Raw genomic sequence first — 13016 nt, forward strand, 5'->3', positions numbered from 1 at the left:
TTTGTTAACAACAGCTGGTGTGCAATCAGACCATACTGTTTACTAAGAGAGTTTTCATCTATATTTTTCGTAGCTGTCTATTTACCACCACAAACCGATGCTAGCACTAAGACCGCACTCAACGAGCTGTATAGGGCCGTAAGCAAACAAGAAAATGCTCACCCAGAGGCAGCGCTTCTTGTGGCCGGTGATTTTAATGCAGGGAAACTGAAATCCCTTTTACCTCATTTTTACCAGCATGTCACCTGTGCAAGTAGAGTCGAAAAAATTATAGATCACCTTTACTCCACACACAGAAAAGTATTAGAGGTTCTCTCTCGCCCTCCCCTTTGCAAATCTGGCTATAACTCTCTCCTCCTGATTCCTGCTTACAAGCAAAAACTCAAACAGGAAGTACTAGTGACGTGCTCAATACGGAAGTGGTCCGATGAAGCGAATGCTAAGCTACAGGACTGTTTCGCTAGCACAGACTGGAATATGATCTTGGATTCATCCGATAACATTAAGGAGTTTACCACATCAGTCACCGTATGTACACATCCCAACCAAAAGCCATGGATTACAGGCAACATCTGCACTGAGCTAAAGGCTAGAGCTGCCACTTTCAAGGAGCGGGACACTAACCCGGACGCTTATAAGAAATCCTGCTACGACTACGAGGTGGTGAGGGTAGGTAACAACACATCCGCCACGCTGACCCTCAACATGGGGGCCCCTCAGGGGTGCGTGCTTAGTCCCCTCCTGTACTCCCTGTTCATCCACGACTGCGTGGTCGTGCACGACTCCAACACCATCATTAAGTTAGCTGAGAACACAACGGTGGTAGGCCTGATCACCTACGACCATGAGACAGCCTATAGGGAGGAGGTCAGTGACCTGGCAGTGTGGTGCCAGGACAACAACCTCTCCCTCAACGTCAGCAAGACAAAGGAGCTGATTGTGGACTACAGGAAAAGGAGGGCTGAGCAAGCCCCCATCCACATCGACGGGGCTGTAGTGGAGGGCGTCGAGAGCTTCAAGTTCCTCAGTGTCCACATAACTAAGGAATTAACATTGTCAACACACACCAACACATTCAAGAAGAAGGCACGACAACGACTCTTCCCACTCAGGAGGTTGAAAAGATTTGGGATGGGCCCTCAGATCCTCAAAAAGGCAACTGCTTGGCATATGACCGCAAGTCGCTACAGAGGGTAGTGCGAACGGCAGAGTACATCACTGGGGCAAGCGGTACCGATGCACCAACAGGAACCAACAGGACCCTGAACAGCTTCTACCACCAAGCCATAAGACTGCTAAATAGTTAACCAAATAGCTACCCGGACTATCTGCATTGACCCTTATTGCACTTACTCTTTTGACTCATCACATACGCTGCTGCTATTGTTTATTATCTATCCTGTTGCCTAGTCACTTTATCCCTACCTATATGTACATATCTACCTCAATTACCTCGTACCCCTGCACATCGACTCAGTACTGGTACCCTGTGTATAAGTTATAGTAAATCATTGTGTATTTATTCCTTGTGTTATAATTTTTTTATATTATTTTTATATTTTTCTCTTTGCATTGTTGGGAAGGTTCCATAAGTAAGCATTTCACTGTTAGTCTACACCTGTTGTTTACGAAGCATGTGGCAAAAAAACATTTGACAGACAGGTGGAGACTGGGGACAGACGGACAGACAGACAGGTGGGGGCTGGGGACGGACAGAGAGGGATCCAGTTGAAACAGAAGCTAAATGCTCTATGAGCAGCTGAATGATCAAACAAATGTGTTTTCACCCCATTTCAGACCGTTCTCTTCCATTTCGTGCCTAGTGAACAACCCTAACCCTAGCTTCATGTCCACATCCCGGTTGAACCCTAACCCTAAAGATAACAATGGTTAAATGGGCCTTTGCTCTGGTTCTAACAGGAGGAGAGGAAGAGGTTGAAGGAAGAGATAGAGCAAAGAAGAAAAGAGGCTGCAGAGAAGAAGAAACAGATGATAGAGGAATCGGGCGACGGAGACAAGAAACCCTTCACACTGGGTGTCACGCCCAAGGGCAAGGTGAGGCCCTATAGGCTACAACTACAGCTCACCCGGTGATGATATCATTACAGTAACTGAGAGAGAAAAACGATCGTCTGTAGACATTGTGTTCATATTGATGTGCAATGTGTTCCCACAAAGCAATACAATGCCTTGAGTAAAGATCCATTGAATTATTCTCATACTAACATGACAACTGTTATGTGTTTCCAAGTTTGATACATACTGCTGTCTCTTTCATTGTTAAGTCGGTTTCTATTTCCGCTGATTGATAGACAGCTTTTCATAAAAACATAAAATCTCTATGACAAGTACAAAATTAGTGATGTTGCTGCTGGTATCACAAATGTGCTCAAATATGGGTGTTTAGAGGAGGTCTAGGACTGGGAGGAATTTATTGTGACAAGTATTTTAGGAGCTTCCACAGCCAGCAGTATGAGGAGTGTATGCGTGTGTGTGTGAATGCTTTTGTGTGTTTGTGTACATGTGTGCCTGCCTGAGTGTATGGCGTGCGTACGCGTGTGGGTGCATGCATGCGTGCGTGCGTTTGTGTGCACACTCGTTTTGGACTTGCCATTTATCATAAACAGCAGTTCTGGGTTCCCAGCCCGTGGCTCAGGGGCTGACAGGACCCTGCTTATACTGGCTCTGTGACAGACTGACTCCTCAACACAACACTGAGTCACCACCACTGGGTTCACTTTGTTCAGATCACACAGAACTAACTGCCCAAGAATGGTAAGAATGTTAGTCAAAAGGGAGAAAGATAAATGGAGAGAGAGGGACAGAGGAGGAGAGAGAGAGAGAGAGAGAGAGAGAGAGAGAGAGAGAGAGAGAGAGAGAGAGAGAGAGAGAGAGAGAGAGAGAGAGAGAGAGAGAGAGAGAGAGAGAGAGAGAGAGAGAGAGAGAGAGAGAGAGAGAGAGAGAGAGAGAGAGAGAGAGAGAGAGAGAGAGAGAGAGAGAGAGAGAGAGAGAGAGAGAGAGAGAGAGAGAGAGAGAGAGAGCAGCAGACATTTGCATCAGCTGTGTGTTGCATGTCAATAATGTCTTTACAAGTGTAATCACGTTAGTCTATTCTCTGTGTTTTTAGATTGGGGAGAGGGCAGAATTCTTGAACCAGAGATCCCAGAAAGGGTGAGCATTCCTTGCCTTTTACTTCTACCATGGTATTCATGTAAACCTTCAGTCTAGAATGTACTGCATTGTACTCATGGTATGTGTGTTCTTGCTCCTACAGCTGTAAGACATCACATGCTCCTATTGTCTCCAAGATAGGCAACAGACTGGAACAATACACTGCTGCAGTTCAGGTGAGGCACAGACACATCCTAAACGCTACACACATACTGTATACATAGTGTTCCAGGGCATCTTAAGGCCTACTCATCATGTCATAAGATGACAGAATGAGTATGTGGACACAGCACTAAAAATCCAATGAAAGCTAGGAGGCAGAAATTAGGTGATTGTAATCATCATTGTCATCACTGTAAATGAGAATTGGTTCTCAACTGACTTTTCTGGTTAAATAAGGGTTAAATAACTAAATCAACAGAATACAAACACAATCACTTGCCTACCAGTTTCTCTTTTTTATTTATTTAAAAGTGGCATTATCTTGATGTCTGACTGTATGTCGCTCTGCTAAATTACCAAAATGTAAACATTTATGAAATGTCTCCTTTCCCTGTTCACAGACCAACCGGGATGTGAGGTCTCCCAAGTCTCCAGTCTCAGACCTGCCAGAGACACCAAGTATCCGCAACATCAAGAGCATGTGGGAGAAAGGGAACGTTAAGGGGGCCACTGAGAGCCCCAAGCCTACGAATAAGGTAAGGGAGAAGAGAGAGGGATGGGGAGAAACGGATGAAGGAGAGAGAGCGTGTGGGAGAGAGAGAGGGGAGGGAGGGGGAAGGAAAATAAGTGCGGCAGGTAGCCTAGCGATGAAGAGAGTTGGGCCAGCACCTGAAAGGTCGCTGGTTTGAGTCGCCGACTAGGTGAAAAATATGTTGATGTAGCCTTGAGCACTTAACCCTAATCGCTCCTGTAAGGCGCTCTGGATGAGAGCGTCTGCTAAATGACTAAAATGTACAAATGTAAGAGGAGATTGGGAGACAGGAGGAGAGAGCGAGAGAGCGATCGCTGACTGTATGTCATGCATGACAGCCTACTTCTCCATCTTCTTCCCAGGATGCTGCTGATATTAAAGTGGGTGTGGCTGGACTGACTAAAGGCTGGGGCAAGAGCCCAGCAGACACTGGCAAGGCAGCTGCAGCCGCAGCTGAGAAGGCTGAAGTAAGGACAAACACACGATTGAGCTCTTTAACTTGAAAATATGGCTAGCTGTACTCTAGTGACCCCAAATGGTAGACATGGTGAGTGCACGTCTATACGACCATCCATTTGTCTTTCAACCTGCGGCCTACACTAGTGTAAACACACTGAAATAGGATTTGTATACACATCACGTCAGACGTGGAGACACACTTTTTACAAACAGTCTGGGAGCACTGCGAACGTGTTGCCTGCTGGTCAGCTTCAGATTCAGATTGAGTGTTTAATAGTCACATGTACAGGGTTGCAGGTGCGATTGCAGGGTACAGTGAAAAATCTTAGGCTCCGAGCTCCAACATGCAGGACTAAGTGAAATATAATAATGAAAAAAATAATAAAAATAGGAATAATAATATACATATTAACAACTGCAAATGTGAAGAATGTCATTGGGGTGTGAGCAGAGTAAAAGTCAGTTGAGGGGGTGGGGGGAAAATGTCCATAGAGGGAACAGCAGGTAAGGTAAGTCCATAGGGGGAGTAGCAGGGGGAGGGGTGAGCAGGTAGCTGACTAGTGGTGGCTATTCAGCAGCCTGATGATCTGGGGGTAGAAGCTATTGGCCAGTCTTCCAGTTTTCGCCATAATGCTCCTGTGCCACCCACGTCTAAGTGATGGAAGCGGGGAGAACAGGCCATGGCTCGGGTGGCTGAGGTCCCTGATGATCTTCTTGGCCTTCCTGCGACACCTGGTGTTGTAGGTGTCCTGGAGGACAGGCAGTGTGCACCCAATGGTGCGTTTGGCAGCGCGTACCACCCTCTGAAGCGCCTTGCGGTCTGCGGAATTGGAGTTGCCATACCAGGCTGTGATGCAGCCCGACAGTATGCTCTTGATGGTTCACCTTTAGAACACTGAGAGCCCTCGGGGACAGGCCAATTTCTTCAGCATCCTGTGGTCCTCTGTAGCTCAATTGGTAGAGCATGGCGCTTGTAACGCCAGGGTAGTGGGTTCGATCCCCGGGACCACCCATACGTAAAAATGTATGCACACATGACTGTAAGTCGCTTTGGATAAAAGCGTCTGCTAAATGGCATATTATATTATTATTATAGGTTGAAGAGTCACTCTCAGGCCTTCTTCACCACGGTGTCCATGTGGTTTTACCATTTCAGCTTCTCTGAGATGTGTACGCCAAGGAATTTGAAGTTATTTACCGTCTCCACGGCGGCCCCGTTGATGAGGATGGGGGTAGTAAAAAAAATATGTAGTCATTCAGTTCAGTTACCTTCCCTTTCTTGGACACTGGGATGATAGTGGGTATATTGAAGCAGGTGGGTATAGCGGCCTGAGCTACAGAGAGATTGAAAATGTCAGAGAACACAACAGCCAGCTGGTCTGCACATGCTCTGAGGGCATGACTAGGGATGCCGTCTGCCTTGCGAGGGTTAACACGTTTAAATGACTTACATACGTCCTCATTGGATACCATGAGTATGTAGCCCACGTTGTCATCAGGGGCTCTCCTCGGCAGCTCAGTGTCATTGTGCTCGAATCATGAGAAAAATGTGTTTAGCTCGTCCGGTAGGGTGGCGTTGGTGACCGCGATGTGGCTGGCTTTCTTTTTGTAATCCGTGATCGTTAGTACCCCCTGACACTGTCTGACCTGCTGAATTCCTCCTCCAATTTGTCCCTATACTTGTGTTCTGCCATCTTGATCAATCTGCGTAGGTCGTATTTGTACTGTTTAACCAAATTATTGTCTCCAGTCACCTTGCCCTGTTTTAAGGCCAGAAAAAGACCAAACAAACAACAGAAGTATGATAGTTGTGTGCCAGGTGGCAGGACGCCAACATACACTAATTGACCAAAAGTATGTGGACACCTGCTTGTCGAACATTTCATTCCAAAATCATGGGCATTAATATGGAGTTGGTCTCCCCTTTTTGCTGCTATAACAGCCTCCACTCTTCTAGGAAGGCTTTCCACTAGATGTTGGAACATTGCTGTGGGGATTTGCTTCCATTCAGCCACAAGAGCATTAGTGAAGCCTGGCTCACAGTCGGCGTTCCAATTCATCCCAAAGGTATTTGATGGGGTTGAAGGCAGGGCTCTGTGCAGGACAGTCAAGTTCTTCCACACGGATTTCGACAAACCATTTCCGTATGGACCTAGCTTTGTGCACGGGGGCATTGTCATGCTGAAACAGGAAAGGGCCTTCCCCAAACTGTTGCCACAAAGTTGGAAGCACAGAATCGTCTAGAATGTCATAGTATGCTGTAGGGTTAAGATTTCCCTTCACTGGAACTAAGGGGCCTAGCCCGAACCATTGAAAACAGCCCCAGACCACTATTCCTCCTCCAACAAACTTTACAGTTGCCACTATGCATTGGGGAAGGTAGCGTTCTCCTGGCATCCGCCAAACCCAGATTTGTCCGTTGGACTGCCAGATGATGAAGTCATCCAGAGGGGGAAGGAATGCACTCCAGAGAATGCTTTTCCACTGCTCTACAGTCCAAAGGTGGCGAGCTTTACACCACTCCAGCCGACGCTTGGCATTGCACATGGTGATCTTAGGCTTGAGTGCGGCTGCCCGGCCATGGAAACCCATTTCATGAAGCTCCCGACGAACAGTTATTGTGCTGAAGTTGCTTCCAGAGTCAGTTTGGAACTCGGTAGTGAGGATTTTTACGAGCTACGTGCTTCAGCACTCGGCGATCCCGTTCTGTGAGCTTTTGTGGCTTAACACTTCGCGGCTGAGCCGTTGTTGCTCCTAGACATTTCCACTTCACAATAAGAACACTTACAGTTGACCGGGGCAGCTCTAGCAGGGCAGAAATTTGACAAACTTACTTGTTGGAAGGGTGGCATCCTATGTCGGTGCCACGTTGAAAGTCACTGAGCTCTGCAATAAGGCCATTCTACAGCCAATGTTTGTCTATGGAGATTGCATGGCGGTGTGCTTGATTTTATACACCTGTCAGCAACGGGTGTGGCTGAAATAGCCAAATCCACTAATTTGAAGAGGTGTCCACATACTTTTGTATATGTAGTATACCTCCCTAGTTCTGCCCTCTCCACACCAGCCACTCTCAAAGGCAATATTTCACCTTGCTTGGGCTGGATAGTTATTTTAATTAACCCTATCTTATAGCTGATAGAGTACGATAAGAGTACATTCAAGTATGTGTACAGTACACCATGGCATATGTGGTTTATGGAAGTGTGTAAACAGTGTCTTGAGGGGACGTTTTAGAACTTTGTCACATTGTGACTGTCTGTATTTGAACAATCAAAAAGGTCAAGTCTCAAATGTTTTCAGTTGACGACCAGTTTCATAACAAACTTTTGCTTTCTCAAAACAGTTGATTTGTTTTCATTTATAATTTAGATCAAAACTAGAGATTTAAACTAGATCATTTATGTGTATAACCAATGTGTAGGATACAGGTATCCTGAATTGGATGTATATCTAAAATAAATGCCATATCCAGTGTGATGGGTGAGTCCATTTGAGACAGTCAGTGTGTCCTATTCTTTATAGCGTGCTAGCAGGCTAATCTTACCGGTTCTATTAGAGACAGACAGAACAGTATGTGAGACGTACTGTTGATTGGCAAGCCACTTTGTTCGAACCTGAAATTTATGAGGGGATATCTTTAGAACCATTCCTTCTGGCCACAAGTACTTGTAAGAGCCAAGTCACTTTTACAGGAACGCTACAAGGTTTCCCTCTCATGGAGAGAAGTTGTATAGCACTCTTCTGTATGTTATATGAAATGTTTAGGTTAGATTTGAATTTAGCTTTTGAGGTAGGTTATTTCTTTTGAGAAAATGTCTATCAATTACTGTTGTTTAACAACTAATTTTATTTTCCTCTCTTCTACTTTACTAGCTCTGCAGTTTTCTTCCTCTTGGTCTTCCTCTGGAACTTTCCTTCCTTCTGTACTTTTCTGTTCTGTCTTCTGCTTGATTTTATCTGTGGGAAAGGTACTGTACGATCCAAACAGTTTGTCATGTTAGCAATATGCATCTGATATCTTTAAAAAGTACTCTCTTGAATGTGCCATTGATGGAAACATCTACATTTTAGTTAATCAATAAATGATTAGTAATTTAGTCATGATCATTCACCAACAATTGATGCACTTCTTAGCACCCACCGTAGTTCCATCCATGCTTTTGTTCAGATTAAAGGCACTATAGCCTCACTATGGCTTCTTCCCCACATCACGCTCTACTCTGTGTTCTCTTGCAGGACCTGAAACCTGTTGATGTGGGCAACAAGCGCAGCCTATGGGAAACAAAGGGCTCCTCCCCTGCCAAGGTGAGCTAGTAGATCAGATGATGGCCCTGTCCCGAAACAACCCCTAGCCCCTACCCCCAGGCACATGGAGAACTGAGAGGATTTGGTGGGTGTAAACAGTATGGTGAGCGCTCCACCTTGCCCTCTTATTGTCTAGCTGGATTTTTGACATATTGTGAACACCTGTCCATTCTCTCAGATCTCCACAAGTGTTGGGTTTAGGGTCTAGGAGTAAATGTGGGGTTGGGCAACAGTACTGGAGTATTTACAGTGTGTCAAATATGAAATGCTTGGCTTTGGAACAGTGTCAGCACATTTAAGGAACTTGACCAAAAAACTTTAACAGAACGTTTCCTAAAAGTTCAAACATGGTTTCATTTAATTTCAATTTTGGTAATGTTCTAGGAATGTTCCCCAACTGGTTTGATATTGAGAATGTTCTCAAATAGTTCCAAGAATGTTAAGAAACAATGTTCTTCTGTGGGAATTTCAGTACTTTAGCATAACGTTTCCTACAGGTTTCCTCATGGTTCTATTTAAAGTCATGTTCTCAGATTGTACGAAGAACATGAAGAAAACTTTCCATAAAAACCACAAGAGAACTTTCTAAGAATGTTATTTAAAAACATACATTACCAGTCAAAAGTTTGGACACACCTACTCATTCAAGGGTTTTTCTTTATTTTTTTTACTATTTTCTACATTGTAGAATAATAGTGAAGACATAAACTATGAAATAACACATATGGAATCATGTAGTAAGCAAAAAAGTGTAAAACAAATCAAAATATATTTTAGATTTTAGATTCTTCAAAGTAGCCACCCTTTGCCTTGATGATAGCTTTGCACACTCTTGCCATTCTCTCAACCAGATTCACCTGGTGAATGCTTTTCCAACAGTCTTGAAGGAGTTCCCACATATGCTGAGCACTTGTTTGCTGCTTTCCCTTCACTCTGCGGTCCGACTCATCCCAAACCATCTCAATTGGTTGAGGTCGGGGGATTGTGGAGGCCAGGTCATCTGATGCAGCACTCCATCACTCTCCTTTCCTTTTTGGTCAAATAGCCCTTACACAGCCTGGAGGTTGTTGGGTCATTGTCCTGTTGAAAAACAAATGATAGTCCCACCAAGCCCAAACCAGATGGGATGGTGTATCGCTGCAGAATGATGTGGTAGCCATGCTGATTAATTAATTAATTAAATCACAGACAGTGTCACCAGCAAAGCACCCCCACACCATAACACCTCCTCCTCCATGCTTTACGTTGGGAACTACAGATGCGGAGATCATCAGTTCACCCACACCACGTCTCACAAAGAAACGGCGGTTGGAACCAAAAATCTCCAATTTGGACTACAGACCAAAGGACACATTTCCACCGGTCTAATGTCCATTGCTCATGTTTCTTGGCCCAAGCAGGTCTCTTCTTCTTATTGGTGTCCTTTAGTAGTGGATTCTTTGCAGCAATTCGACCACGAAGGCCTGATTCACACAGTCCCCTCTGAACAGTTGATGTTGAGATGTGTCTGTGACTTGAACTCTGTGAAGCATTTATTTGGGCTGCAATTTCTGAGGCTGGTAACTCTAATGAACTTATCCTCTGCAGCAGAGGTAACTCTGGGTCTTCCATTCCTGTGGCGGTCCTCATGAGAGCCAGTTTCATCATAGCGCTTGATGGTTTTTGCGACTGCACTTGAAGAAACTTTCAAAGTTCTTGAAATGTTCTGTATTGACTGACCTTCATGTCTTAAAATAATGATGGACTGTCGTTTCTCTTTGCTTATTTGAGCTGTTCTTGCCATAATATGGACTTGGTCTTTTACCAAATAGGGCTATCATTTGTATACCCCCCCTACCTTGTCACAACACAACTGATTGGCTCAAACGCATTAAGACGGAAAGAAATTCCACAAATTAACTTTTAAGAAGGCACACCTGTTAATTTAAATGCATTCCAGGTGACTACCTCATGAAGCTGGTTGAGAGAATGCCAAGAGTGTGCAAAGCTATCATCATGGCAAAGGGTGGCTATTTTGGTTACTACATGATTCCATATGTGTTATTTCATAGTTTTGATGTCTTCACTATTACTCTACATTGTAAAAAATAGTAAAAATAAAGAAAAACCCTTGAATGAAAGGTGTGTCCAAACTTTTGACTGGTAGGGTACGTTCCGTTCTCAGCATCAACAAAACTCTCTATCCTCTATCTTGTTTAGAGTGTTCAGGTGTGTTGGCCGTGGCCACTAATTGGCCACACCTGATCTTATTGAGTGCTTGTTTCCTTTGACATGGGGTCTGTTTGAATAGACTGAAATGAACCATTTTGTATGCGCAAAAAAACATGGCATGCTAGCTTCATCCTGGTGTCGCAGTGGACTAATTCCATGAATAGAGAACAGAAGATTATAGGTTTGAATCCTAATGATGCTGTGTCACAATAAAAAAGAATGATTAATGCCTAAGGAAATTAATTTCCATATGTCCTATCAAAATAAGCTAGCAGCGTTATTAAAAGTCTTATTGAAACATTCTGTGAAAGTTTTAAGGAAGTTATTAAAAAACCTCCCAATAACCTATAATTTCCGTCCTCAGAGTGTTAGTAAAACATTCTCAGAACCTAAAACTAAATGTTCCCAGAACAAGCAAAATGTTCACTTCTGTTCTTAGAACGTTTAAAAAACAGTTCAGTTTTACCGGTCAGGAAGTGTATGGCTTCATTCCCACAACCTGTGAAACCAAAAACATACGTTCCCACAACTTCCAAAGTACCAAATGCGCTAGCTGGGAACCAATCAGAACAGAAACAGGAACAGCTCTGAATCTGATTAGATGTATTCTCTTACCTCACTCATGTGGTTTGGATTCCCACTATGTCTTATCACATCAATCACCATATCCCATTCTCACATGCAGTATTTCTGTATGTACAGTATGTGACAATCCTTAGCTTCCATAGTGGCATTGACTAGATGAATAGCATTCTGGGAACTGTTGTAGCTCTTCTGATGTGGCTTTTCACCATTGATGTTTCATCATGTCAAATTTTAAATAGTGGCCTTTGCAATCCTATTCTGGGAAATGCTCTATATGTTATGTGAAGGGAGGTATGGATTGCATTGCTCAGCAGTTTGGTGCCAAGGCTAAATACATCTGGGCCAGTGAGGACATACATGTAGTCATAGACCATAAGCACTGGGGCAGAATGTATCCGCCCCCCACCTCATTCCACTCCTCTAACACAGTTATGTTCAATTCTGGTTTGCTGATACATAGTTTTTACACTTCACTCTCACCTCCTGAGTACACTCCTTGTTTGAGTCAGTTTAGCATATTAAAATGCATGACCCTGAACTATATGACATTTGAATAAGTAATAATGATTGCCCCTTGGTAAGACATGATACACCCTGAAATACAGTCATTTCACTGGTAAAGATGAGATGGTTTAGTAACTTCTTCCCCTTTTTGTTCCCTCATTTGTTTTCTGTTAGCAGGTGACAGTTGGAGGCAAGAGCAAATCTGTCACAAATGGTAAGTGAGTTTTCTCACCATGATGTGAATGTGTGCATGTGTGCTTTTCTGAACCTGTTGTGAGTGACATCGTCACAGAACAAAAGAAGGTGAGGCTAAGGAAAGGTTTTCCCTTCTGAAGGACACACCCACACCCACCTTGAATTGATTTCCAACCCCCTATGGACCCAAATGTCCATAACTCCTACATCTGTCCTCCACTCTGTGCCCGAGTTCGCTGGCCACCGTAAATCAAATCCTTTGGACGGACATATTGTGCATGTTCCATCACCTCATTGCATTATTGTTCTATATTTAAAGGGCCTGTTCCCACTGACATTGTTTCCCTGTGCAAGGAACCTGTCATGCTCCTCAGATGGCTGTCACTGTCTTGCGTCCCGAATGGCATCCTATTCCTTATATAGTGCACTACTTTTAACCAGAGCCCTATAGGCCCTGATCAAAAGTAGTGTACTACATAGGTAATAGGGTACCATTTGGGATGCCTCCACTGTCCTGCGTAGTTCACCCCACGCCACCTGGACCTGACGAATACTGTGCAGACTGTCGGCATGATGCCACGCATGCCACAGTGCAGCTGCTTGTATTGTCACATTACTGTTGCATTATGCCCGTAGGGCTGTGGAGGATTACCAGCCGTTTAAGCGGCAAAGTAGCCTCACTCACCAGGCTTTTACACTCAACATTTATGTTGTAAAGGCTTATACTCTTACAGGGTCAATTGTAGTTGCTTACTGTATAATCTCAGGGGGTGTTGAGTGAGACTAGCAACAGTAGATACTGACAGGTCAAAGAGATATGATTCCTATGGGTATCAAGTTGTTATGTTGATTATGCAGTACGCGTTTCTGCCCAAGTATCTATCTCACT

The 13016-nt window shown here is 44.1% G+C and overlaps 1 protein-coding gene across 6 annotated transcripts in view; it reads left to right on the forward strand.

The window, feature by feature from the left end:
• LOC311137055 (non-muscle caldesmon-like) overlaps window positions 1-13016 on the forward strand; it is a 55145-nt gene that overhangs the window by 39519 nt on the left and 2610 nt on the right. For 4 of the 6 annotated variants that reach the window (XM_084171374.1, XM_084171373.1, XM_084171375.1 and 1 more), the window contains 7 exons: window positions 1921-2055; window positions 3128-3171; window positions 3275-3347; window positions 3735-3869; window positions 4228-4332; window positions 8564-8632; window positions 12107-12146. In XM_084171374.1, coding sequence (XP_084027500.1) covers window positions 1921-2055; window positions 3128-3171; window positions 3275-3347; window positions 3735-3869; window positions 4228-4332; window positions 8564-8632; window positions 12107-12146 — 601 coding nt within the window. The remainder of the gene's footprint in view (window positions 1-1920; window positions 2056-3127; window positions 3172-3274; window positions 3348-3734; window positions 3870-4227; window positions 4333-8563; window positions 8633-12106; window positions 12147-13016) is intronic. The other 2 variants (XM_084171376.1, XM_084171377.1) reach the window with 1 other exon arrangement.

This window comes from Coregonus lavaretus, assembly GCF_964263955.1.
Source record: "Coregonus lavaretus genome assembly, chromosome: 11".
In the NCBI taxonomy this organism is placed as follows: domain Eukaryota; kingdom Metazoa; phylum Chordata; class Actinopteri; order Salmoniformes; family Salmonidae; genus Coregonus; species Coregonus lavaretus.